Source organism: Neolamprologus multifasciatus, chromosome 18, assembly GCF_963576455.1.
Source record: "Neolamprologus multifasciatus chromosome 18, fNeoMul1.2, whole genome shotgun sequence".
NCBI lineage: Eukaryota > Metazoa > Chordata > Actinopteri > Cichliformes > Cichlidae > Neolamprologus > Neolamprologus multifasciatus.
In genome coordinates this window covers 493852-515557 of record NC_140456.1, presented here as the reverse complement: position 1 = coordinate 515557, position 21706 = coordinate 493852, and the positions used below count along the sequence as shown (strand labels likewise).

Genomic DNA, 21706 nt, shown 5'->3' with positions numbered 1-21706 from the left:
CTGTTCAAGCCATCATTCAGAAATGGAAGGAGTATGGCACAACTGTAAACCTACCAAGACAAGGCCGTCCACCTAAACCAGGGGTGTCCAAACTCCGGCCCGCGGTCCATTTTTAATTGATTAATTTAATTTATAAATAGAATAGAATATGGCTGCACTTCAACTTTTGCTTGAGTGTATTGCACTTCTTAGTTTTAACACCAGGGGGAGCTACTGTTGATCAAGGCAGTTGCTCCAACAAAAAGGACAATCACAGAAGAAATTTACCCCCAAGTTACTAAACAGGTCAGAACCAAAGAAAGGTAGAAAGTGAATGCAGAAAATTTCAGACACGGTGGGAGAGTGAATATTTCTTCAAAGAATTCAAGGGGACGTGTGTCTGTTTGATCTGCACTGAAACTGTGGCAGTTATGAAAGAGTATAATGTACGACGTCATTATGAAACCAAACATCAGGCCTATGCATCCAACACTGGTGCTGAGCGAGAGCAGAAATTAACTCTACTGCAGGGTCAGCAACAGTATTTATTTCGTGCTCGAAAGGTCCAGGAAAAGGCTCCAATAGCAGCTATGAGGTCGCCCAACTCATCGCGAGACATGGCGAGCCTTTTTCAGATGGCGACCTCATAAAACACACCTCGTTAAAGTCACCGAAATAATGTGGAAAAAGTGCAGGACTTCAACAACGTCAGCGTGTCCAGAAATCCAGTCGTGCGACGCATTGAAGACTCGTCAGCCAACATTAAACTGCAACTGTCTGATAAAGCTGTGCTTTTGATGTTTACTCCATCGCATGTGATGAGAGCACCGACGCCACAGATGCCGCACAGCTGCTATTTTTTTGCGGGGAGTGGACGAGAGCACGAGCGCTTTAAAAATATATCCCACAGTACCCGTGTGTTAATGTGCAGCTACACATGCTTCAAATATCAATAATGTGCATCGATTCTGTCACTACCCTGCTTTTGTGCACCACTTTCTTATCTGTGTTTTCCTTGTTAACGCACAGAGTACACACCGCTGTGCACAGCGCACGCACACGCAGTCAGCTGATCTCATCTGATGCAGATCTGCTCCTTCATCAAGTGACATTTGTCCGGATTTTTGCCACGAGTGGCGTCGGATCAGCACCGCAGCTGGATGTCCCGATTTACAAACCCAGCGCAGCTGATACTCACCAGAATAATTTACTAAAATGATGCACTCCTGTTATTAAGCCCAGTTCAGTCTGTTAATGTTGATAACGGTTTCAAACGAACGTTAATAGTTGTGTTGCTAAGCCTAATAACTTAAATAACAAGTTTGAAATGTACCCGCCCCGTCTTTATTGTTTTTTCTCTGTGCTGTAAATCTTTATGGCTTTAAAAAAATATCAAGATATATATCATATATCACCATCCAGCTAAAGAATATCGAGATATGAATTTTGGGCCATATCGCCCAGTCCTAGTTTCATGTTATTGGGAGTATATGCTTCATAACCTGAGTGCTTTCTTCTGCTTTATTGTGCTCAGTTTTTACATTTCCAGGAGACACTGTGCCCACAAAGAAAGTCGCACCTCCTTGCCATAAGCAGGACACTGTCAGGGTTCATGTCTGCCACCACATGGCTTTCAGGAGTAGGGATGGGTATTGATAAGATTTTTACGATTCCATTTTCGATTCTTTATCGATTCTTTTAAAAAAGGAGAACACTAAGGTCGATTAGCTCAGAACTATGTTTTCTATCTTCTCTTTGAACAAGATAGAAATTTAGGAGCAACATGGCCTTACAAACCCAACAGTGAGATCTTAAGAGATCCAGCCTACGGCTCTTCAATGGGGTGTCACAGGGTCCCCGGGGAAAGAAATTGTAAATGTAAATTAATAAAATAAATATTATTCTGTAGCAATTACACAAGAATATCCAGTAATGTCCCTGCCTACAATTAAACACATTCACTTACTGAAAATCATCTGCTGTGGCAAACGGGTGCAAGCCTTTGACCTCAAACTGCTCTTTGTCACTGCTCGGTGACATTCGTCTATCCTGCCTGAAAGGAGACGCTAACGCTAGACTGCAGCGAGAACTTCCAGACTCTGTCTCTCTCATCATGGTCACCTAAATGCACAGTAATGGCAGGTTTTGTAATAAGGCAGATCGCGCTAACATAATGTGCACTGTTATGCTGGGCTTACACTGTGCGGCTTTTTTTGAGCCGATTTGTCAGTCATGCGACCGTTTTGGTGATTGCCCGATTTTGGCCTTAATCGTGCGACGTGCATCGTGTAGTATACGTGGGGTAATGAGAAGCGATTAACACCTCACGACCAGCTCCCGATCATCAATCGCTTGGTCGGTTGGTTGAAATCCTCACGATCGTCGTGAGGGTGTCACCGCAGCTTCACACACTGCGCACGCGCAAACATATAAATGTCGGTGAAAAAGACAGCACGGCAGTGCAGCGTGTGATCTGGACACAAGCGATGGAGGCACTTGTAGAACTTGGGAAAGCTCATCCGAGCCTTTTCGATGTGGCCTCACAAAATGATCACGACCACAACAACCGTGAAAATAGTTGGATGGACATTGCTGCTCAATCACAGCTGATCATGTTTTTCATTAGCAATTTAGCAAAGTTGATGGTGGTGGTGTGTGTGTGAGTGAAAGACAGAGAGGGAGAGCGAGCGACAGATTTTCTGTTATAACCTTCATTTTATGGAGGCACAGTGTGACTCAGGTCGCATCAGAGCATCGGGCCGTATAGTGTGAGACCTGCATCGTGACCTATGAACTTCTAACCCTGCGAGTCAATCGTACAGTTTGAGCAGGAGCTGAATAACATGACTGAAAAAAATCGCAGTGTTTGCCCAGCATAAGTAGATTATTTACCTGCCGCATTAACGGGAGAGGACGGGCAAACGTTACCGCTGCTGCTGGGTTGAGATTCACGAGTCCGGAGCGGAATTAAAAACACGACATTCATTTAAGGTCATCGTGTGTTTTGTGAGCAAATGCTTTTGCATATTCGTAGTGTTTCCTCCCTTAATGAAATATCTACTTGTAAAGTATAACCCAACTTTTGAGCGTTTGAGCCGCCGTGTTTCCTGCCAGGTAAATGACGCTCTGCAACGTGGTGACGTCATTCGGGGCGACTGGAATCGATAAGGGAATCGTTTGCAAAAATGGCAAACAATTCCAAGGAATTGAAACAGTGGGAACCGGTTCTCAACAAGAACCGGGTTTCGATACCCATCCCTATTCAGGAGTACATTGGATTATCTTTGCTGGTGACACATTCTTCTTCATTTTCTTTTTAACCACAGCTATTTTCACACTGTCGTGCACTGCAGTGACACTTGTTTCATTAAACGCCTTTGCATGCTGCGGGGATAACTCACTTGCATGACACAGTCTTTCTGCTTCATCCACAGTTGGCTCGGCACGTCTGAGCAGCCGTTCTCTAGTCCGTTTGTCATGGATCCCATTCACAATTGGATCACAGACCATAGAACTTTTCATCTCCCCAAAATCACATGACTGTGCTTTAAGCTTCAGATCAGTCACAAAGCAATCAAAAGTGTCTTTTGGTTGTTGCATCTGAGATCAGAAGATGTACCTGTCATATACTGTGTTCTTCTGTGGTCAACTTTTCAACCACTTATTTCTGTCACCAACTTCCTCGAACTTGAACGTGTTGAAGACTTCAGCTGTGTGAGGACCAGCCACCGTGAGCAGCAACACAATTTTCCTGGTGTCAGGTTTAGAGTCCAGTCCCATGGCAGCCATATACAGCTTAGACTGATGAACTGAGACTGGTGTCCACATCCCCACCCATCATGCGGTCAGGATGTGAATAAAACAGCCACCAATCTATTGAAGTATCTCGGTTTATTGAACTGTAATCAGCAGCTCAGTTTCAGTTTTATTTGTCATATGCAAGTTAGCACAGGGTCATCATCGCAATGAAATGTATTTGACGAGCAGAAGACAGTCACTCAGCAGAATGGTACAGTAGAAGAAAATAAAATAAAATAAATAGAAAAATAGTAAAGAGCAAAATATTAATAAGATGTAGTAAAAGAAAAAAGAGATTTTCAGTTAACTGACTAAATATATATATATGAATATATGTACACACTAGTGATTAAATAAAGAAAATCTTAAATAGGAATGTGAGGGGGGGCAGAGGGGATATTGCACAGGAATGAGCAGCAGTACAAACTGAACAGTACAAAAGTTTTTGTTTTTTGTGGCAGTTGTTAGCGTCAAATCAGGTTCAAGCAAGAATCTCTCTCTTATGCTGGGGCTAGACACACGTAGCTGATCACGGATCATTTCTTCTGTCCTGTCATCAAACTCACATTTAGAAGCAACTCAGTTCAGAGATATCAGTAACAACATTTACCTTGGGTGAAAAGTGTTGTTCAGTAACAGCAGAGGCGAAAGTATCACCTGTATTTGGCAGTGAGTAGAAAATCCTTTGTCCCTCTGTTCCCAAGCAGTGAAGTAAAGTAGCTCTTCTTCGTGCTTCAGGCCAAGCATTCCCTGTTGCATTGATCACAAGCAAATAATTGTTGAACATACGCATCCACATGTTGAAGGGCAAAGCAGGATCTCCAGGGCAAAAGCATCGGCGGTGGATGGACGTTTGCAGCCATGATGGCTCAGCAAAAAACTAAGCAGAAAAACCACGCAGGGTTACTCGTTGCCAAAATGTGGCAGCGGCCGGTAATGAACCAGTCCTCATCAAGGAATAGTGCTCTTTAATGAATTCAGCACAGACTTTACATCGTAGGGAGACACATCAAGTTATCAGTTAGCTTTCTTAACTATATTCTAACTCTAAAATTTTACCGACTCCACTTTACTCTTATTTCGCAACAGCACCCTCTAGTGGTGCAATATGGTACAATCATTACAGGACACAACACAGATGGACATGATCAAGCTAATGAAGTTTCTCACTTTTTCTACTGTGGTTGGAGAGCAGAGATGGGAGAGTGCCAGACAGCTGGTGGACGTATGTGCCGAATCAGGAGAACAGTAACGCGGGAACAGTGTATCGGGTCGCGGTCCTTTCTACGGTTACCTTTCATAGCCATTCTAACCCTGTGTCAAGTTCTGTGTATGTTATCAGGCCCACTCAGGGTATGTAAACTTCTGATCAGGATCATTTGGGTAATTTGTGTAGTGATCGTGATTTAAAAAGAGTAAACACCGTTGTTTGACAATAAATGTCTTCAGCCAACCACTAACCATGAGTGAAAGAAAAACTTGTCTGAAAAATGGTTAAGAAATCATGAATTCTGCCAGGATATGCACAACTGTACAGCGTTTTAATCATCTTTGCAACAGACTCCAGTTTCAGTTCACCTTTATGTGTTATACATACCGTATTTTTTGGATTATAAGGCGCATTAAGCAAAACAAAACAGTCAGATGAGTCAAACTTTACTCAGCTCGTTCTTCTTGCTTCCCCCACTTCTGTACCATTGATTCAATAATGCTGTATTCTATCACTGCGGCTCTATTCCCATGTTGTTGCAGTATATTAATGACTAACCTCGTATTGTGGATGGATTATCTCAGTTGTTCTCCTGACTAAAGTTTGGTCCGTTTACAGCATCCTGCCATGCGATTGCATTTGTCCCTAACCATCAGGAACCTTCACGTTAACTTTTATCGAGTGGAAAAAGTGTTAGCGTTCAGCTTCACTGTGTTTATGTTATGCTAACATAGCTGTTTTGCTAGCGATCACGTAGCACATCATTATATACCAGCTAGCCCAACTTCAGTAACCCTACAAACATCACTGCTGTTTAGTTTTCTGTCTTCATTTATGTTGGAAGTGACAGCAGAGCTGTACGCTTTAATTTTCTCAGAAATCTCTCAGTCAGAACATGCTATATCATGTTTAGATGGAAGCTAGCGAGCTAACTTCCTGCTAACTTCTAACTCTGTTAAATTTAATAAATTCTGTTTTCATGGATGCCTGAATGTTAAACTTAACTGTTTTTGGTTTTTTTGCAGCAATATGTTTATTGAGTTTTTAGAACACATAAAATACAGGTCAAATAAATCGTATACAGAAACAGAATATTCATCAGGAAAAAAATAAATAAAACAAAGAACAAAAAACTTTGTATAGATGGACTATACAAAGTGTGATTCCACCATATCCCTCACAGTTATATCTTTTCTATCACGTTATGTCTCTCCAAATTATGTGACTCCAGGTTCCCGGATTCCACCAACACTTGTGAAAGGTCTGCTCCTTCTATAATATAATATAATTAATTCTATAATATAAAAGGTTTCCAAACAATTTCAAACAGCTCCTTCTTCCCTTTCAAAATATAGGTTCTCTTTTCCACAGCCAGAGATGAGGACATGTCCCGTAACCAATGCCCCAGTTTTGGTCTATCAATTTTTCTCCAATACAATACAATGCAATTAGATGTTTAGCATATAAGTCCCAATAAAAATAATTTGGGGTCTGGATTTAGTTATACTTACCATACTATTTATTGCTAAAGTTACCGCCCTCCAGAACTTCCATATCTCCTCACATTCCCGTAAGCAGTGGAAAAAAGTTCCCTTTTCTATACCACATTTCACACACGTATCTGGGATATTATTATCAAAGGAATGCAACTTAACAGGGGTTAGAGCAGTTGGCATGGACCAGTTAACCTGTAAAAGCTGCAATCTTGTGTTAACAGTTGGAGTATGAGCTTTTAAGCACACTGATTTCCATTCTTCTAAAGATATCTGTTCCTATATCGTTCTTCCGCGCGTTCAGCCAGCCAGCCAGCAGAGGATTCAGCAGGATTGAAATAAACATATCGTACAAATATGAGATCTGCCGCTCGGTGTAGGGATAGTCAGAAACTGCTTTTTCTATTAGTGATAGGTCAGGTAGGGTCAAACTGTTATTTTGTGAGGTTGCCACAAAGCTCCTTACTTGTAAATATTTAAAAATAACGTGTTTTATGTAAGTTAAAATTTTAACTGTCAGCTGTTCAAATGACATCATTACACCATCACAAAAAAGGTCTTCGATCTCATTCAGCCCAGACCTAGTCCAAGTTCGAAATCCTGCATCGATAACACCAGGTTTAACATGTTCGCTTCCCTGAATCGGACTAAAACGAGACCGGGGTTTCCTTACTCCCAAAACTTCATGTACTTTGTGCCATACATTGATCATGTTCAAAATAATAGGATTGCTATGGTTCTTTTAAGAGGTTTAAATGGCGCTGAGTACAAATATGCACTCAAGGGCAGTTCTGAGTTAAGTAAGAACGATTCCATGTAAACCCATGCCGGAGGTGGATCAGATGAGAAATAATACATCATCATGCACAACTGTGCAGCCCAACAGTACCACTGAAAGTTAGGAGCATTAAGCCCACCCCTGTCAAATGGCAGATATAGTAGAGTTAACTGAAGCCGATGGCGACGATTTTGCCAAATAAAATTGGTAATAATTTTCTTTAATTTAAGAAGGAGACCTACAGGCACTGGTAGAGGGATATTCTGAAATAAGTAGAGGAGTTCAGGGACTACGCTCATCTTCACAATATCAATCTGCCCAATAGTCAATATGGATTTGCCCACCTATCGATCGATTCAGTAATAGATTGAACAGTAGTAGTTAACCTCGGCTATTTTGTTAACATCTTGTACTATACGAATTCCTAAGTAAGACATTCCAATGGTTTGAATGTCTGCAGCAAGCTGAGACGATTAACTCGCTCGTTTCATTCAGCAACATTAAAGAGGATTTAGAGTAGTTTACTTTGCATCCAGAGAAGCGTCCAAATGAGCTAATTATGTTTAATAAAGTTGACATTGATCTTCCTAGTTGTCTCAAAAAGAGCACAACATTGTCCGCATAAAGTGCTATCCGGTTGTCTTGGTTGCCCAATTCAATACCAGTAATATCTACGTGCTTCCTAACAGCCACGGTCAATGGTTCTATGGCCATCATGAAGAGAAGTGGCGATAGCGGGCACCCTTGACGGGTTCCACGAGAGATATTAAAGGCCAGAGAGATGATATTATTAGTGAGAATTATTTCAGCAGTGGGCTGGGAGTAAAGAAGTTTTACTTATTTACAAAACTTATTACCACATTCAAATTGAGCCAGTACATCAAATAAGTAAGGCCATTCAACTCTGTCCAAGTGTTAGTGTCTGTTAACCTTCGTGCGTGACCCTCAAGCGTGCTGGATACAATATCCCGTAACGATATGGCTCGCAGCTTCTGTTTGATCTGTTTATAGTTCTTTTGTTATTTATGAAGCTCTGCCAAAATATCTGGGAAAAACATCACTTGCTGGTTTTTGTAGAAGACCTTCCCTTTCTGTCAAGATTCTGGATTAACACTTTGGCTGCGTTCACTCTGCAGGTCTTAATGCTCAAATCTGATTTTTTTTGTCTGCTCGTTCACACGACAAATAAAATGTGACAGCAAACGCGCTCTAGTGTGAACGCTCAAAGCGGCCGCGTGCGCAAAAGCAGACGTCACACACAACGCGCTCAGTTTAGACCCAGAGCAACAGTATTGTTTGACTGATGGCCCTTAATATAAAGACTTCGGACTTCACGTTTCCCAGTTTCCTTTAAGTTATAAAGTTATTTTGTTATCTACATTTGGCCTAATAATGATCCTTATTGCTGTTTTAGAGGAGCGGTGCTTCAAAGGATAGCTGCAGATTTCTGTCAGAATCTGCAGATTATACAGTACAAATAAAATGTTCACGTTTCTCCAACGTTGTCTTCCCAACAGTTTCACTGGATGGACAGGAAGCGTTCACGACGTCTTCTCCGGCGCTGATAATTGGCGTCTCTCTTGTATCAGTGACGTAAAAGACGGATTTAATGCGACATGACCATCAAACAGCAGCTTTCTAAAACATCAGATATGTATCGGATTCAGCACCACATATGAAAGTGACCCAGATCGGATTTGAAAATATCGGATTTGTGCCGTTCACGCTGTCACACCATGATCGGATATGGGTCACATTGGGTCAGAAAAGTCAGATTTGATGCGCTTTCGCCTGCAGTGTGAACGCAGCCTTAGTCTCTGAAGTTAAAAAACTTCCTAATGACGGGCCGAGGCACCTCAGGATTATTTGAGAGAAGACTGTGACATCCTTCAACATCCAGTGGGCTCCTTAGCGCGCTTCGGAGAGCCAGCTCTTCATGAAAGCGCATGCATCTCCTCGTTCTGCTCCTTCAGGTAGGTTGATCAATCTCAAGTTGGATCTGCGACTTCTTCCCTAGGTCATTGATCTTTGAACTTTGGTCTCTGCCTCCTTTTCCAGCTTTTTAACTGCGATTCTCCACTTGTGTCACTCTCTCAACGCATCCCTGTATTTCTTCTCGCACAGCGGAAAGCAAACAGTCCAGTCTGCCGGAAAACTCTGACTCAAGTGTGTCGATAGCGTTCATAATTTCACCTTTATTTTCAACTGGCGGTGTGTTGATGTAACATCCTTGTTAGTTTTTCCTCGTCCTCAATGCCATCATTGCCATCATGTAGCACGCTAGCCGCAAACTTTGTCATGTCCATTTCCTTGTGAGACATTTACCTTGTTTCGTTGCCATTTTAGCTTGTCTCTTCCTTCCGGTATAACAAGATAAGAGTTTATAAAACTGAAGTAGGAAATTTCAGAATTGGAAAAAAAAATGCAGCAGAGCTCCGAAATATGTGGCTTACTGCTACACCGTCTCAGCCAGAAGTCTAATTTAATTGTTACACCTGGTAGAGAAGCCACACTGATCATTTTATTAAAGATGAAAGAATTTAGTTTTTAACTCTCAGTGATGCACAGTGTTCGTTTGACTTTGGGACCTGAAGCAGACGGAGTTTTGGACCCAGATTACTCCGTGAGGTAGCCGTAATGATCTGAATATCCATCAAGCGGTGCGGCTTCGTAGCTTACCAAAGTCGTACTAAAACATTTATTGACAGATTTTTGAGCGCCGTGTACCACATAAAAATCTGGTTGAGGTCAGTAAGCACAACCAGAATTCATACATAAGGTGCACTGGATTATAAAGCGCACTGTCGATTTTTGAGAAAATTAAAGGATTTTAAGTTTGCCTTATACTCCAAAAAATATGGTACATAAGGTTACAGATTTTTAGGATCGCCTCTAAAGGCTGAAAAGAAACCCCAAAACAAGTGGATGAAATCAAAAAATAAATGAACCCATGAGAAGAAACAACGTCCTCTAAACAGACCATTACAGACTAAAGCAGGCAGAAAGGGCCAGAGGGACTCTGAGTCTCAAATAAAACAGTGACCACAAACAGGAATACAGCATAAAAGACAGATATTTCTGGAAAACAACCCGTGAGAGTTCTCATGCAGTCTATCAAATTCCTACTCGCACTAAAATGTTTTATGAGCCTCTGGCTTCACACCTGTGTGAGTTTTCTTGTGATACATCAATATACTTTTTTGACTGAAACTTTTCCCACATGTATCACAGGTATATGGCCTCTCACCTGTGTGGGTTTTCTTGTGAATATACAAACGACTGCTTGAACTGAAACGTTTCCCACATGTATCACAGGGATATGGCCTCTCACCTGTGTGAGTTCTCATGTGAATATACAAATGACTGCTTCGAGTAAAACTTTTCCCACATGTATCACAGGGATATGGCCTCTCACCTGTGTGAGTGATAAGGTGGTATTTCCAGGTACTTCTATCAGTGAAGCTTTTGCCACATGTGTCACAAGCAAACAGCTTTTCACCTGTGTGAGTTTTCTTGTGAATATACAAATTACTGCTTTGACTGAAGCTTTTCCCACATGTATCACAGTGATATGGCTTCTCACCTGTGTGGGTTCTCATGTGGATATACAAAGTACTGCTTCGACTGAAACTTTTCCCACACGTATCACAGGGATATGGTCTCTCACCTGTGTGGGTTCTCATGTGATCATATAAATTACTGCTTCGACTGAAACTTTTCCCACATGTATCACAGGGATATGGCCTCTCACCTGTGTGGGTTACAAGGTGACGTTTCCACGTACTTCTAGCTCTGAAACTTTTCCCACAGGTATCACAAGAATACGGTTTCACATCAGTGTGAGGTTTCTTTTTTTGGGATTGACTCTTGATGGATTTTTGGCAAACATCAGACCGTCTACCTGTTCCAGCATTGCAGGGACTCTCTGACACAGTCCAGCTCTCCACATCATCCTGACGTCTGTCTCGCTTCTGTCTCTTCTTTGGCACTGAGGTCACAGTTTCACTTAACCCTGACTCTTCACACTTGCTGGATTCTTCATCCGTGCTTTCACTTTGAGGAGAGTCATCATAGAGGAGCTGCTCCTCGTCTCCTCCTGGTTTACTGTGCTCTCTTTCCTCAGCAGCAGTCACCATAAAGGTATCCGTCTCCTCCTTCAGTCCCAGCTGCTCTCCCTCCTGACTGCTGCACAGTTCCTCCTGTTCCTCTTTAATCTGTGGAGCTTCTGGTTCCTCCTGGTCCACACTGGAGCTCCTCTCCTGGTTCCAGAGCTGCTGCTCAGGGAGAACCTCCTCCTCCTCACAGACCTCCTGCTGTGGGACGTCTGGAGAGACAGAAGAAAGAAGTTACTGATGCAACCGCAGAAACATTAACAGGACTTTACAGCATGACTGCATCACTCATGAATGTGGACAGGCACCTGAGTTCACCTGTTTTGTGGTTTAAAAGCCACAAAGACGCTGTGTTTAGAGAAAATGGGTCTCAATTGTTCCCATACTGCTGACACATACGGGATCACTGAGGGTTTTTTCTTCTCCAGCTTTGACAAAAGTCCAGCTGGGATAACCACAGGGTCAGCTTTTAGATGTCCCCCATTGGTGATGGAAATCTCACAGTCTAAGAAGGCTAACCTGCTTTTCATATCCTCCCTGGTGAATTTGATGTGTCGGTCCACCGAGTTAATGTGATCCGTGAATTGTGGTACGTCCTGAGATTTGATTTTCACACAGGCGTCACCTTCAGCTGGCACAAACGATTATTCTGACAGTTGGCTAGTCACCGATTATTTTTGCGATTAGTCGACTAATCAGATCATCATCCACCAGCATGTGTCGGCTCTTATATAACTATCATTAGCTTACAGCTTGAAGTGTTTAAGATATGTGCTAACTAAAAATAAAGACAAGATGATACTCTATACTTTTAATGACATTTGCAGATTGTTTTGGTGAAGTAAAGTAAACTCGTCCGTCTGCTCCTGGCTATCTAAAATATAACAGGACACTGGAGTAAATTTTCGAGCACTTCTGTTTAATCAGTTTTCTGCTTGACGTTTATTCAGCTGTGTGAAAAGTAGAGATGGCACGATACCACTTTTATGTCCGATACTGATATCATAAATTTGGATATCAATATAGTATATTTTTTAATCAATAAAACAGTTTTTTAATATCTTGCTGCATTTTGTATAAGTTTATACTCAAGTTTAAATAAACAACAACACTAAAGCTATTCTGTTTTACCTGTATGTAAAAAATACACTGCACCCAAAATATTTCATAGTTCAGCAACACTGATCAATCTAATAAACTTAAACCTGCTCCATCCTCCCTATTCTGGTATTTTAAAGAGTAGTTAGCAGAAATATTAAACAGCCTAACTAACAGGGTTGCAAACTCCCAGCAACCAAAAAAAAAATTGCACAGAAATAAATTATTTTTCAAGAATAATTAAACAGATTCAACATCTTTCTTCAACTGCAGACTGCACAGATGGTTCCCAAAGGAAAAAGTACTACAGCTTACTAGGGTATATTAGACTTAACAGTTACTATATACAGTAATGGACTTCTATATATTTGACATCAGATTAAAACTTTGGGTGTAAGATTCAGATAATTATTTATTAAAAGCTCGACATTTTAAATGAGAATAAGAAAGAAAAGTATGTCTTTGTGCCCCCTTTTCCCTGTTCATGCCCTATCGGCCCCCCTGGCTACACTTTGCTAGCTCCGCCCCTGCACAGTTACGTCAGCTGTAGAAACCAGATCCTGGTGTAGAAATAATATTAAATAAACATATTCTTAGTGCTTATTTTCTAATTATATTGTTTTATGTACTTTAATAATGAAGGCTTGTAAAGGCCACTTGACTCACAAACTAAGTGCTCAGCCAGACTGAAAAACAGGAAGTTAGTGTGCAGCTGTACAAGTATATTAATAAACACAGGAAACTAGACAGAAAAGAGGAACTACTAACATATAAGGATTTGTTTGTATCAAAACTGTGACGTGTAAAGTACCAAAATAACACCTTTATGAGACACATGTTTAGCTTCGAATGTCAGAGATTCTGCAGCTGGCCTGCAGGGAAGATGATTGAATAAAGAATTATAAATGTTTGGACCTCTGAGTCGGGTTTTCTCTGCTCTGTCATGGGGATCAAAGAATCTGGTTTAACATTAAATAAATTCTAACAACAGCTGATCAAGCTTAAACGTGCTGCTGTTGTTTATCTGCTGGTTTCCTCTTTCTGGTGCGAAGTGGGCGATAAACTAACAAGAGAGACTCGCGACAGAAAAGCTGATCAGCTGATCATTGATCAGTTTCATGATTGAAGTAGCAGCAGGAGAGAGAGAGAGAGAGAGAGAGAGGCAGTCGCTCCATAGTTAGCCTGCCAACTAACACAAAGGGGCGCTGCTCTTGTGGCGACCTGCAGCAGGTGTTTACTGGCGTTTTCTTTTTGTTCTTAACCGTGGTTTTAACTTTTTATGAGGTTTTTTTTTGCCGAGATGAGATCTTCTCCACCTCAGTTTTATTGTTGTCGGCGATATTCACCTGGAGTCATTCACTCACTGACAATCACTTATACACACGAGGAACTACTTGCGGTGGTCCTCTTTGTCTATGTACAACTCTTGTAATGCTCGGACAGATGTGAGTCTTGGTGAGGATTTATTTGCCCGGTCAAAGACTAATTTTGGAAAGCCCCGCCGCCTGAGAAAACGTGGAAAGAAAGGCGGCGTGCGTCAGCGTGTAAGAAAACTTCGGAGGAAGAATCGTGTCTCTGCTTTCTGTGATTCTGGCCAACGTCCAGTCTCTTAGGAACAAAACGGATGAATTACAGGGAAATGTGCTTCATCTACGGGAACACAGGGAGGCTGATGGCGCTTACCGAGACGTGGCTGACCGATGTGGACAGAGACACTTCACTGTGAATCAGCGGCTTTGGGAGCCCTGTCAGATCGGATCTATGGAGTAACGCAAATCTCACGGAGGAGGTTTGTTTGTATATCAACCAGGGCTGGTGCAATAACTTTACTGTGTCTCCCTGACATCGAGCTCCTTTCAGTATCTGTTGGGCCGTTTTACTCACCGAGGGAGTTCCCTCAAATGTTTGTCACTGTTGTTTACATTCATCCTAAAGCTGACGTTAAAGTTGCTGCTGACGCCACAATCTGCAGACTCTTACATTTTATTCTTGGTGATTTTAACAATTGTAATCTTAAGAAATCACTGAACATTTCTTTCAATATGTCCTACAAGGAATAACAAAACGCTGGATTTGTGTTATGGACCAATTAAGGGGGCAAATAAGTCTGTGGCCGGACCTGCGCTGGGTTCCTCAGATCACCTCCTCCCTGCTTACAGATCTGTGGTTAGGAGGGAGAAGGTGAAGTGGACTAATGTCTGGACAAAAGACAGTTGTGTTGCCCTTCAGGGTGTTTTGATTGCACTGACTGGTCCTTGTTTCCAGAGAGCACATCACTGATGTGTGTAGCTACATCTCTTTTTTAAACACTCTGTGGTTCCAGTCAGAGAATTTAAAACGTTCCCTAATAACAAACTGTGGTTCTCTAAAGATATTAAGGATCCGATTCTTAAAGGGAAAATTGCTTTTAACGAGGGAGACGTTCCCACTGCGAGAATATTGAGGAAGGAGGTGAGGGCTGCAATAAAGATCGCCAAGATGAGGTACAGAAATAAGATTGAGGCAGAACTCAGCAGTAACAACCTCCAAAGAGCTTGGCTGGTATGAAAACAATGGCAGGGCTACAGACGAGTAATATCACCTTAGAGGGGTTTACCTCTGACAAACATCTGGCATCAGTCTCAACAGTTTTACCTTCGTTTTGAGAACTTTGACTGTTCTGGGCAGACCAGCACCATCACTCCCCCATCATGTTGTATTGATGAGGGGCGGGGGGGTGGGGGGGTAGCTACTCTCTTCAGACACACTAAGAGTCCTGGACCTGACTGTCTGTGGACAGGTACTGAGAACTTGTGCTGATCAGCTGAGTGGGATTTTTCACCACATCTTCTCACTTTCTTCAGAGCTGCAGACGGTGAGATCTGGAAACATGCTCCTGTTGCTGAGGGCAGTTCTGCTCAGGCACTGAATGATTTTGGCCTGTGGCTCTGACTTTAGTGATGAAGTCATTTGAGAAGATAATTAAGGAGATTTTGATGCAGGTTGAACACCATGTTGACCCCGTCCAGTATAGAGCAGGGAGAGGTGTGGAGGACGCTGCTGTCACACATCTTGTGGCAGCGCTACTCACTGTGTTAATAGACCTCTCTGTATTGAATCATATCTGTTATTAATCTCTGTCTCTCTTCCACAGCATGTCTTTATCCTGTCTTCCTTCTCTCACCCCAACCAATCACAGCAGATGGCCCCGCCCCTCCCTGAGCCTGGTTCTGCTGGAGGTTTCTTCCTGTTAAAAGGGAGTTTTTCCTTCCCACTGTCGCCAAAGTGCTCATGGGGGTCATGATTGTTGGGTTTTTTCTCTGTATCTATTATTGTACGATCTATATTACGATATAAAGCGCCTTGAGGCGACTGCTGCTGTGATTTGGCGCTGTGTAAATAAAACTGAATTGAAGTGTGAGAGGAAAACCCCAACCCTGCCTCACAGCAGCGTCCTCGGGTGAGTTTAGAGCTGAATGTTTGTTTAAACAGAGACACATCCACCTTCTGTCCTCCAGAAACATCCCTGCAGCCTCAAAGTAAACGTACCACAGAGCTGTGATCAGGCTCCTCCCTCAGAGGGACACTCACCTGTCCTGTGCAGCTTGAATTCGGGTTTCCAGGTGATATCCAGCAGTCTGCGCTGACGGTCGATCTCTTCCTCGTACTGCACAGGATCATTATGAACTTCAGGCTCCTCCTTCAGTCCCAGCTGCTCTCCCTCCTGACTGCTGCACAGTTCCTCCTGTTCCTCTTTAATCTGTGGAGCTTCTGGTTCCTCCACACTGGAGCTCCTCTCCTGGTTCCAGAGCTGCTGCTCAGGGAGAACCTCCTCCTCCTCCTCCTCCTCCTCCTCACAGACCTGCTGCTGTGGGACGTCTGGAGAGACAGAAGAAAGAAGTCACAACCACAGAAACATTAACAGGACTTTACAGCATGACTGCGTCGCTCGTGTGTGAGAGTAAAGCCGTCCAATCAGCTGTAAGTCACTGATCTCAGATCTGCATTTATTCAGACAAACATCTGGAAACTCCCTGAAAAGTCTTCAGTTAATCCAAAATGCTGCAGCAAGAGTCCTGACAGGGACTAGAAAGAGAGAGCAGATTTCTCCTGTTTTGGCTTCCTGTTAAATCCAGAATTCAAAATCCTGCTCCTCACATACAAGGTCTTAAATAATCAGGCCCCATCTTATCTTAATGACCTTGTAGTACCATATCACCCTATTAGAGCACTTCGCTCTCGCTCTGCAGGCCTACTTGTTGTTCCTAGAGTATTTAAAAGTAGAATGGGAGGCAGAGCCTTCAGTTTTCAGGCCCCTCTTCTGTGGAACCAGCTTCCAGTTTGGATTCAGGAGACAGACACTATCTCTACTTTTAAGATTAGGCTTCAAACTTTCCTTTTTGCTAAAGCATATAGTTAGGGCTGGACCAGGTGACCCTGAATCCTCCCTTAGTTATGCTGCAATAGATGTAGGCTGCCGGGGGATTCCCATGATGCATTGAGTTTTTCCTTTCCAGTCACCTTTCTCACTCTCTATGTATTAACTGACCTCTCTGTATTGAATCATATCTGTTATTAATCTCTGTCTCTCTTCCACAGCATGTCTTTATCCTGTCTTCCTTCTCTCACCCCAACCAATCGCAGCAGATGGCCCCGCCCCTCCCTGAGCCTGGTTCTGCCGGAGGTTTCTTCCTGTTAAAAGGGAGTTTTTCCTTCCCACTGTCGCCAAAGTGCTCATAGGGGGTCATATGATTGTTGGGTTTTTCTCTGTATCTATGAAGCGCCTTGAGGCGACATTTGTTGTGATTTGGCGCTATATTAATAAAATTGAATTGAATTGAATTGAAGGTGAAGCCCCCTCAGCACAGCAGCAGCACCGCACTGCCACTACACTTCATAAATTCAATATCAGCTTTCACTGTGCGAGGCTGCACATTAAACTCTGTGTCACTTCTTTCAGTCGCGTCCGTGACTCTGAACAACAACGTGGTTTGTTTTTCTCACAGGTGTGGAAATGTGACCACAGGAACCGTGCACGTGCTGTGGACGAGTTTAGCTTTTATGTGACATCATCACAAAGGGCCCGGGCGACCACTCTGACGTCACTGATGGAGAAATAAATGGTAAATGGACTGGTTCTTATATAGCGCTTTTCTACTCTGTCCGAGCACTCAAAGCGATTTATACAGCCAATTCATTCACCCAATCACACCCATTCACACAAGCACTTCTAAGCTTAAGTGCTAAGTATCTAACATTCATACACATTCACACTCCGATGGATGCATCGGAGAGCAACATGGGGTTAGTTAGCCCAAGGATATTTGGCATGCAGACTGGAGCAGCCTGGGATTGAACCACTGACCTTCTGGTTAGAGGCTGATCCGCTCTGCCACCTGAGCTACAGAAGACTTATTGTTATGACGTTAACACTGAACTCTTTACAGCAGAAGAAGAAAGGAAATCAAGGAAAAACCTTTTCAGGCTGGATTACTGAGTTTAGAAGGTGCACCTGAACGCACCATCAAACACACGTTTCACCGCCAAACAAAAAGTTTTTCAAACGATTCACAGGATTGAGTGATGGATGCAGGTCAGAGAAAAGCTCAGATCAGGCTGATTTCAGCGCCTGCTGTTTGAATGGAGCGCAGTGCAGTCCTGTCCTCTGTTTGCTCTTTGTTAGCTCACATCTCCAAAAAGTCCTCACAATCAGAAACGTCCCGCAGAGCTGTGATCAGGATCCTCCCTCAGAGGGACACTCACCTGTCCTGTGCAGCTTGATTTCGGGTTTCCAGGTGATATCCAGCAGTCTGCGCTGACGGTCGATCTCTTCCTCGTACTGGACGATCGTTTTTTCAAACTCCAAGAATATTTGTTCAGCAGCAGCAGTTAGTCGCTCGTTGATAAACTCTCTCAGATACTGAACTGAAGGCATTGTTACTGACACAGCTCACACACAGCACAAAGCCTCCAAAAGTTCACGCTGGAACAACCAAACTGCCGCCTTTTAAAAATGTTTACTTCCGCCTGTGTCCCGCTCTGAAGTTCCGGCAGGAGGAGGATGTTCAAATACTTTGTTCCGCTTGGAATAAACGTCCTTCTTTCTTCCTAAAACCTCTTTAAATGCACCAAACTGAGCCATAAATACATAAACAGCGTGTTATAAATAATAAAGGAGAGAAAATTGAAAGAAAAGGCCTCATTCACATCTTTAAAATCGTTGACAGCCTGACTCAGATTCATCAGACAGAAGACAAACTGGCTGTGTTGTATAATGTTGGTGTAATGGGGAATGGATTGGTTTTTATACCAGGAGGGGGCGCTGTATTTTAGTGGAGCAACAGGGTAGCGCACATTTCAAAATTTCATCTTGAAAATTAATGATAACATCATAAATTGCAGGAACAAGGTAATGAACTTGGGCGTGTGGTTCGACACTGCTCTTACTTTGCACGGCAACCAATCAAATGTTAGAGAAGCTGCATGGCAGCGTTAACCCCGCCCCCTGAGTTTGATGGGTGAGGTTGACAGATAAAATTATTTCATGGTGAGACCTGAAGGAGTCAACTGTGCAATAATTAATTAAAATGTGAAATAAAGAAATAATTAATTAAATGTGTCAATTATTAATAAAATATGTCAATAATTGATTAATTACATGTGTCATAAATATTTATGTAATTAATTATTTCCGATTTTAATTAATTATTTAATGGTGTATTTAATTAATTCATTATGGCAGTCCTGGCGTTCCATAGTTATCACCTAGGGAACGTTGCTAATATCAGACGATTTATCACGTGACACTGCACAGGTTCTTGTCCATGCATTGATTTGCACATCGATTATTGTAACGCTCTTCTTTCTGGGTTACTGAGGTTTACAGATGTTACTAAATGCAGCTGCTCACATTTTAACCAAAACTGCGAAATGTGAGTGCATTACCCCAGGACTCAAATCTCTTCACTGGTTCCTTGTCAGGTTCAAGCTGATTTTAAGATCTTGTTGCTCAACTACAGACTTTAAATGGTTTGGTGCCTTCATATCTCTCTGAGCTTTTGCACCGCTACGTTGCGTCCCGTGCTCTCCAATCTCAGGATACTGACCTTCTAAGATTTCCTAAAGCATGAAAAAAAATTATTGGGGAGAAAGCTTTTTTCTTTTAAGAGACCTTTTTGTGGAACAACCTCCCTCAAGATATTAGGCCGGGAAGGTCATCCAGGTCATCGTAGTCTGAGGGGCTTGGAAAGAAAAGCGTCTGGACTTCTTTAAGGTGCTTGAAGACGTTTCATCCGAGAAGCTTCTTCAGTTCTGGGGTCAAATGGTGGAGAGTCCCAGATTTAAGCCCTGTGGGAGTTTCCCCCCAAAGAGGGACAACGGACCCCCAAATGATCCTCTACCAAATCACACAAAACAAGGTGTGAAATCAGGTGTGGGTCACAGTACGGGAATATTCTCAATAAAAGACAAGTGACCTCAGCAAAGCGCTCTAAGGAAACAAAAGCCAGGATGAACACTGATGAGAGCTCATCCATGTGCTCAACATGACCACAGAAGATGAGCTGCTGCTACGATGCAAAGACAGAATCAAGAGCAACTATAAATGTGCTGCACACAGTATTTGTTAACTGTGGTTCAGCTAAAAGGAACTTACCGATCAGCACATGTACTGGCATGCAAGATTAAATCATCTGCAGGACAACGATTTCCACAAACAGGACAAGAAGGCTGAAGAGGACGCTGCAGCTAGCGTGCCTATTTATTGGACTAAAAGTCCAAATCTTGCACAAACTGCTGCAGCTAATTAACAAATATTGAAACAATTGAACAAAGATGTGAATTTTGTACTCTGCATATTACAGTGTGAACTACAGCTGTGCCAGGTCAGTCATGCTTTCACACTCAGCTCCCTGGGAACGGCATACACTATTACACTTTCATGGTAAGTACATGCTGCTCACAGTTTCCATTGACACCAAACCTTACAGCTGTTTTCAGCACATGCATCGACTTTAAAATAAAAGGACTCGTGCATGTCACCGAGTGAAGCACAATCTTCTGCCCTGCAAAAAGAATACAACTTATGAAGCTTTACTGTTTAGTACACGTGGTAGTGATGTTAGTTTTACTGGTGAATTTGGCTCACTTAAAAAAAAAGGTTTAAATGTGACTAACAAGTAACTGAGGAGGCATCGTCACACCACAGGTCTTCCACGGAGACATTTGCTGAATTTGCAGCATCAGCTTGGAGAGGCACAATATAAAGTGTATGCTTTCCATTGTTGGTGGCCGTCCCTGTAGATTTCTCTGAACAGAAGTAATGCATTCACAGCAGTTTTGCTACATGCTGAGAACAGTTTTATCAAACTGTTAAATGAATCACAAGACAAAAACAAAACCACATTGATATTCCCAGTTCATGTTTTAGGACAATGGTGGTGAGTTTCAAATTGCATTTCATAAGATAAGATTTTAACCGTTGGACGGGTGAAAACACAATCAAATGCCTCGTAGAGCTTATTGAGACTCAGTGGGCCCGGAGCTGAGATGCTGTCTGAGTGACACAGAAGTGTTTATAAAAATGGATAACATGATGAATATAGTCACCATTTTCATAAGTAAGTAAAAGTTATTTATATAGCGCTTTTCACAGATAAAAATCACAAAGTGCTTTAAACAAAGAATGAAAAGAATGGAAATACAACAAATAACAATGTAAAACAGTCAAACACAACATAAAAACAACCGTTCATGTATCCGATTGTCTCTCCAGACGTCCCACAGCAGCAGGTCTGTGAGGAGGAGGAGGAGGAGAACCAGGAGCTCCAGTGTGGACCAGGAGGAACCAGAATCTCCACAGATTAAAGAGGAAGAGGAGGAACTGTGCAGCAGTCAGGAGGGAGAGCAGCTGGGACTGAAGGAGGAGACGGATACCTTCATGGTGACTGTTGCTGAGGAAGGAGAGCACAGTGAACCAGGAGGAGACAGGAAGCAGCTCCTCTGTGATGACCCTTCTCAAAGTGAAAGCACGGATGAAGAATCCAGCAAGTGTGAAGAGTCAGGGTTAAGGGAAACTGTGACCTCAGTGCCAAAGAAGAGACAGAAGTGAGACATACGTCAGGATGATGTGGAGAGCTGGACTGTGTCAGAGAGTCCCTGTGATGCTGCCACAGGTAGAGGGTCTGATGTTTGCCAAAAATCCATCAAGAGTCAATCCCAAAGAAAGAAACTCATTTAAATCCTTCAAAACATGTGGGAA

The 21706-nt window shown here is 42.5% G+C and overlaps 1 protein-coding gene across 2 annotated transcripts in view; it reads right to left on the bottom strand.

The window, feature by feature from the left end:
• Positions 1–8672: 8672 nt before the first annotated feature.
• The window catches only part of LOC146496867 (uncharacterized), a 93903-nt gene continuing 80869 nt past the window's right edge, over positions 8673–21706 (bottom strand). The window contains exons 1-3 of one of the 2 annotated variants that reach the window (XM_085140844.1): positions 18211–18491; positions 16039–16326; positions 8673–11582 (exon numbers count right to left, since the gene is read on the bottom strand). In XM_085140844.1, the coding sequence (XP_084996970.1) occupies positions 10390–11582; positions 16039–16326; positions 18211–18382 (1653 nt within the window). In that variant the 5' untranslated portion in view covers positions 18383–18491 and the 3' untranslated portion in view covers positions 8673–10389. Of the gene's footprint in view, positions 11583–16038; positions 16327–18210; positions 18492–21706 lie in introns of those variants that run through there. The other variant, XM_085140843.1, reaches the window with a different exon arrangement.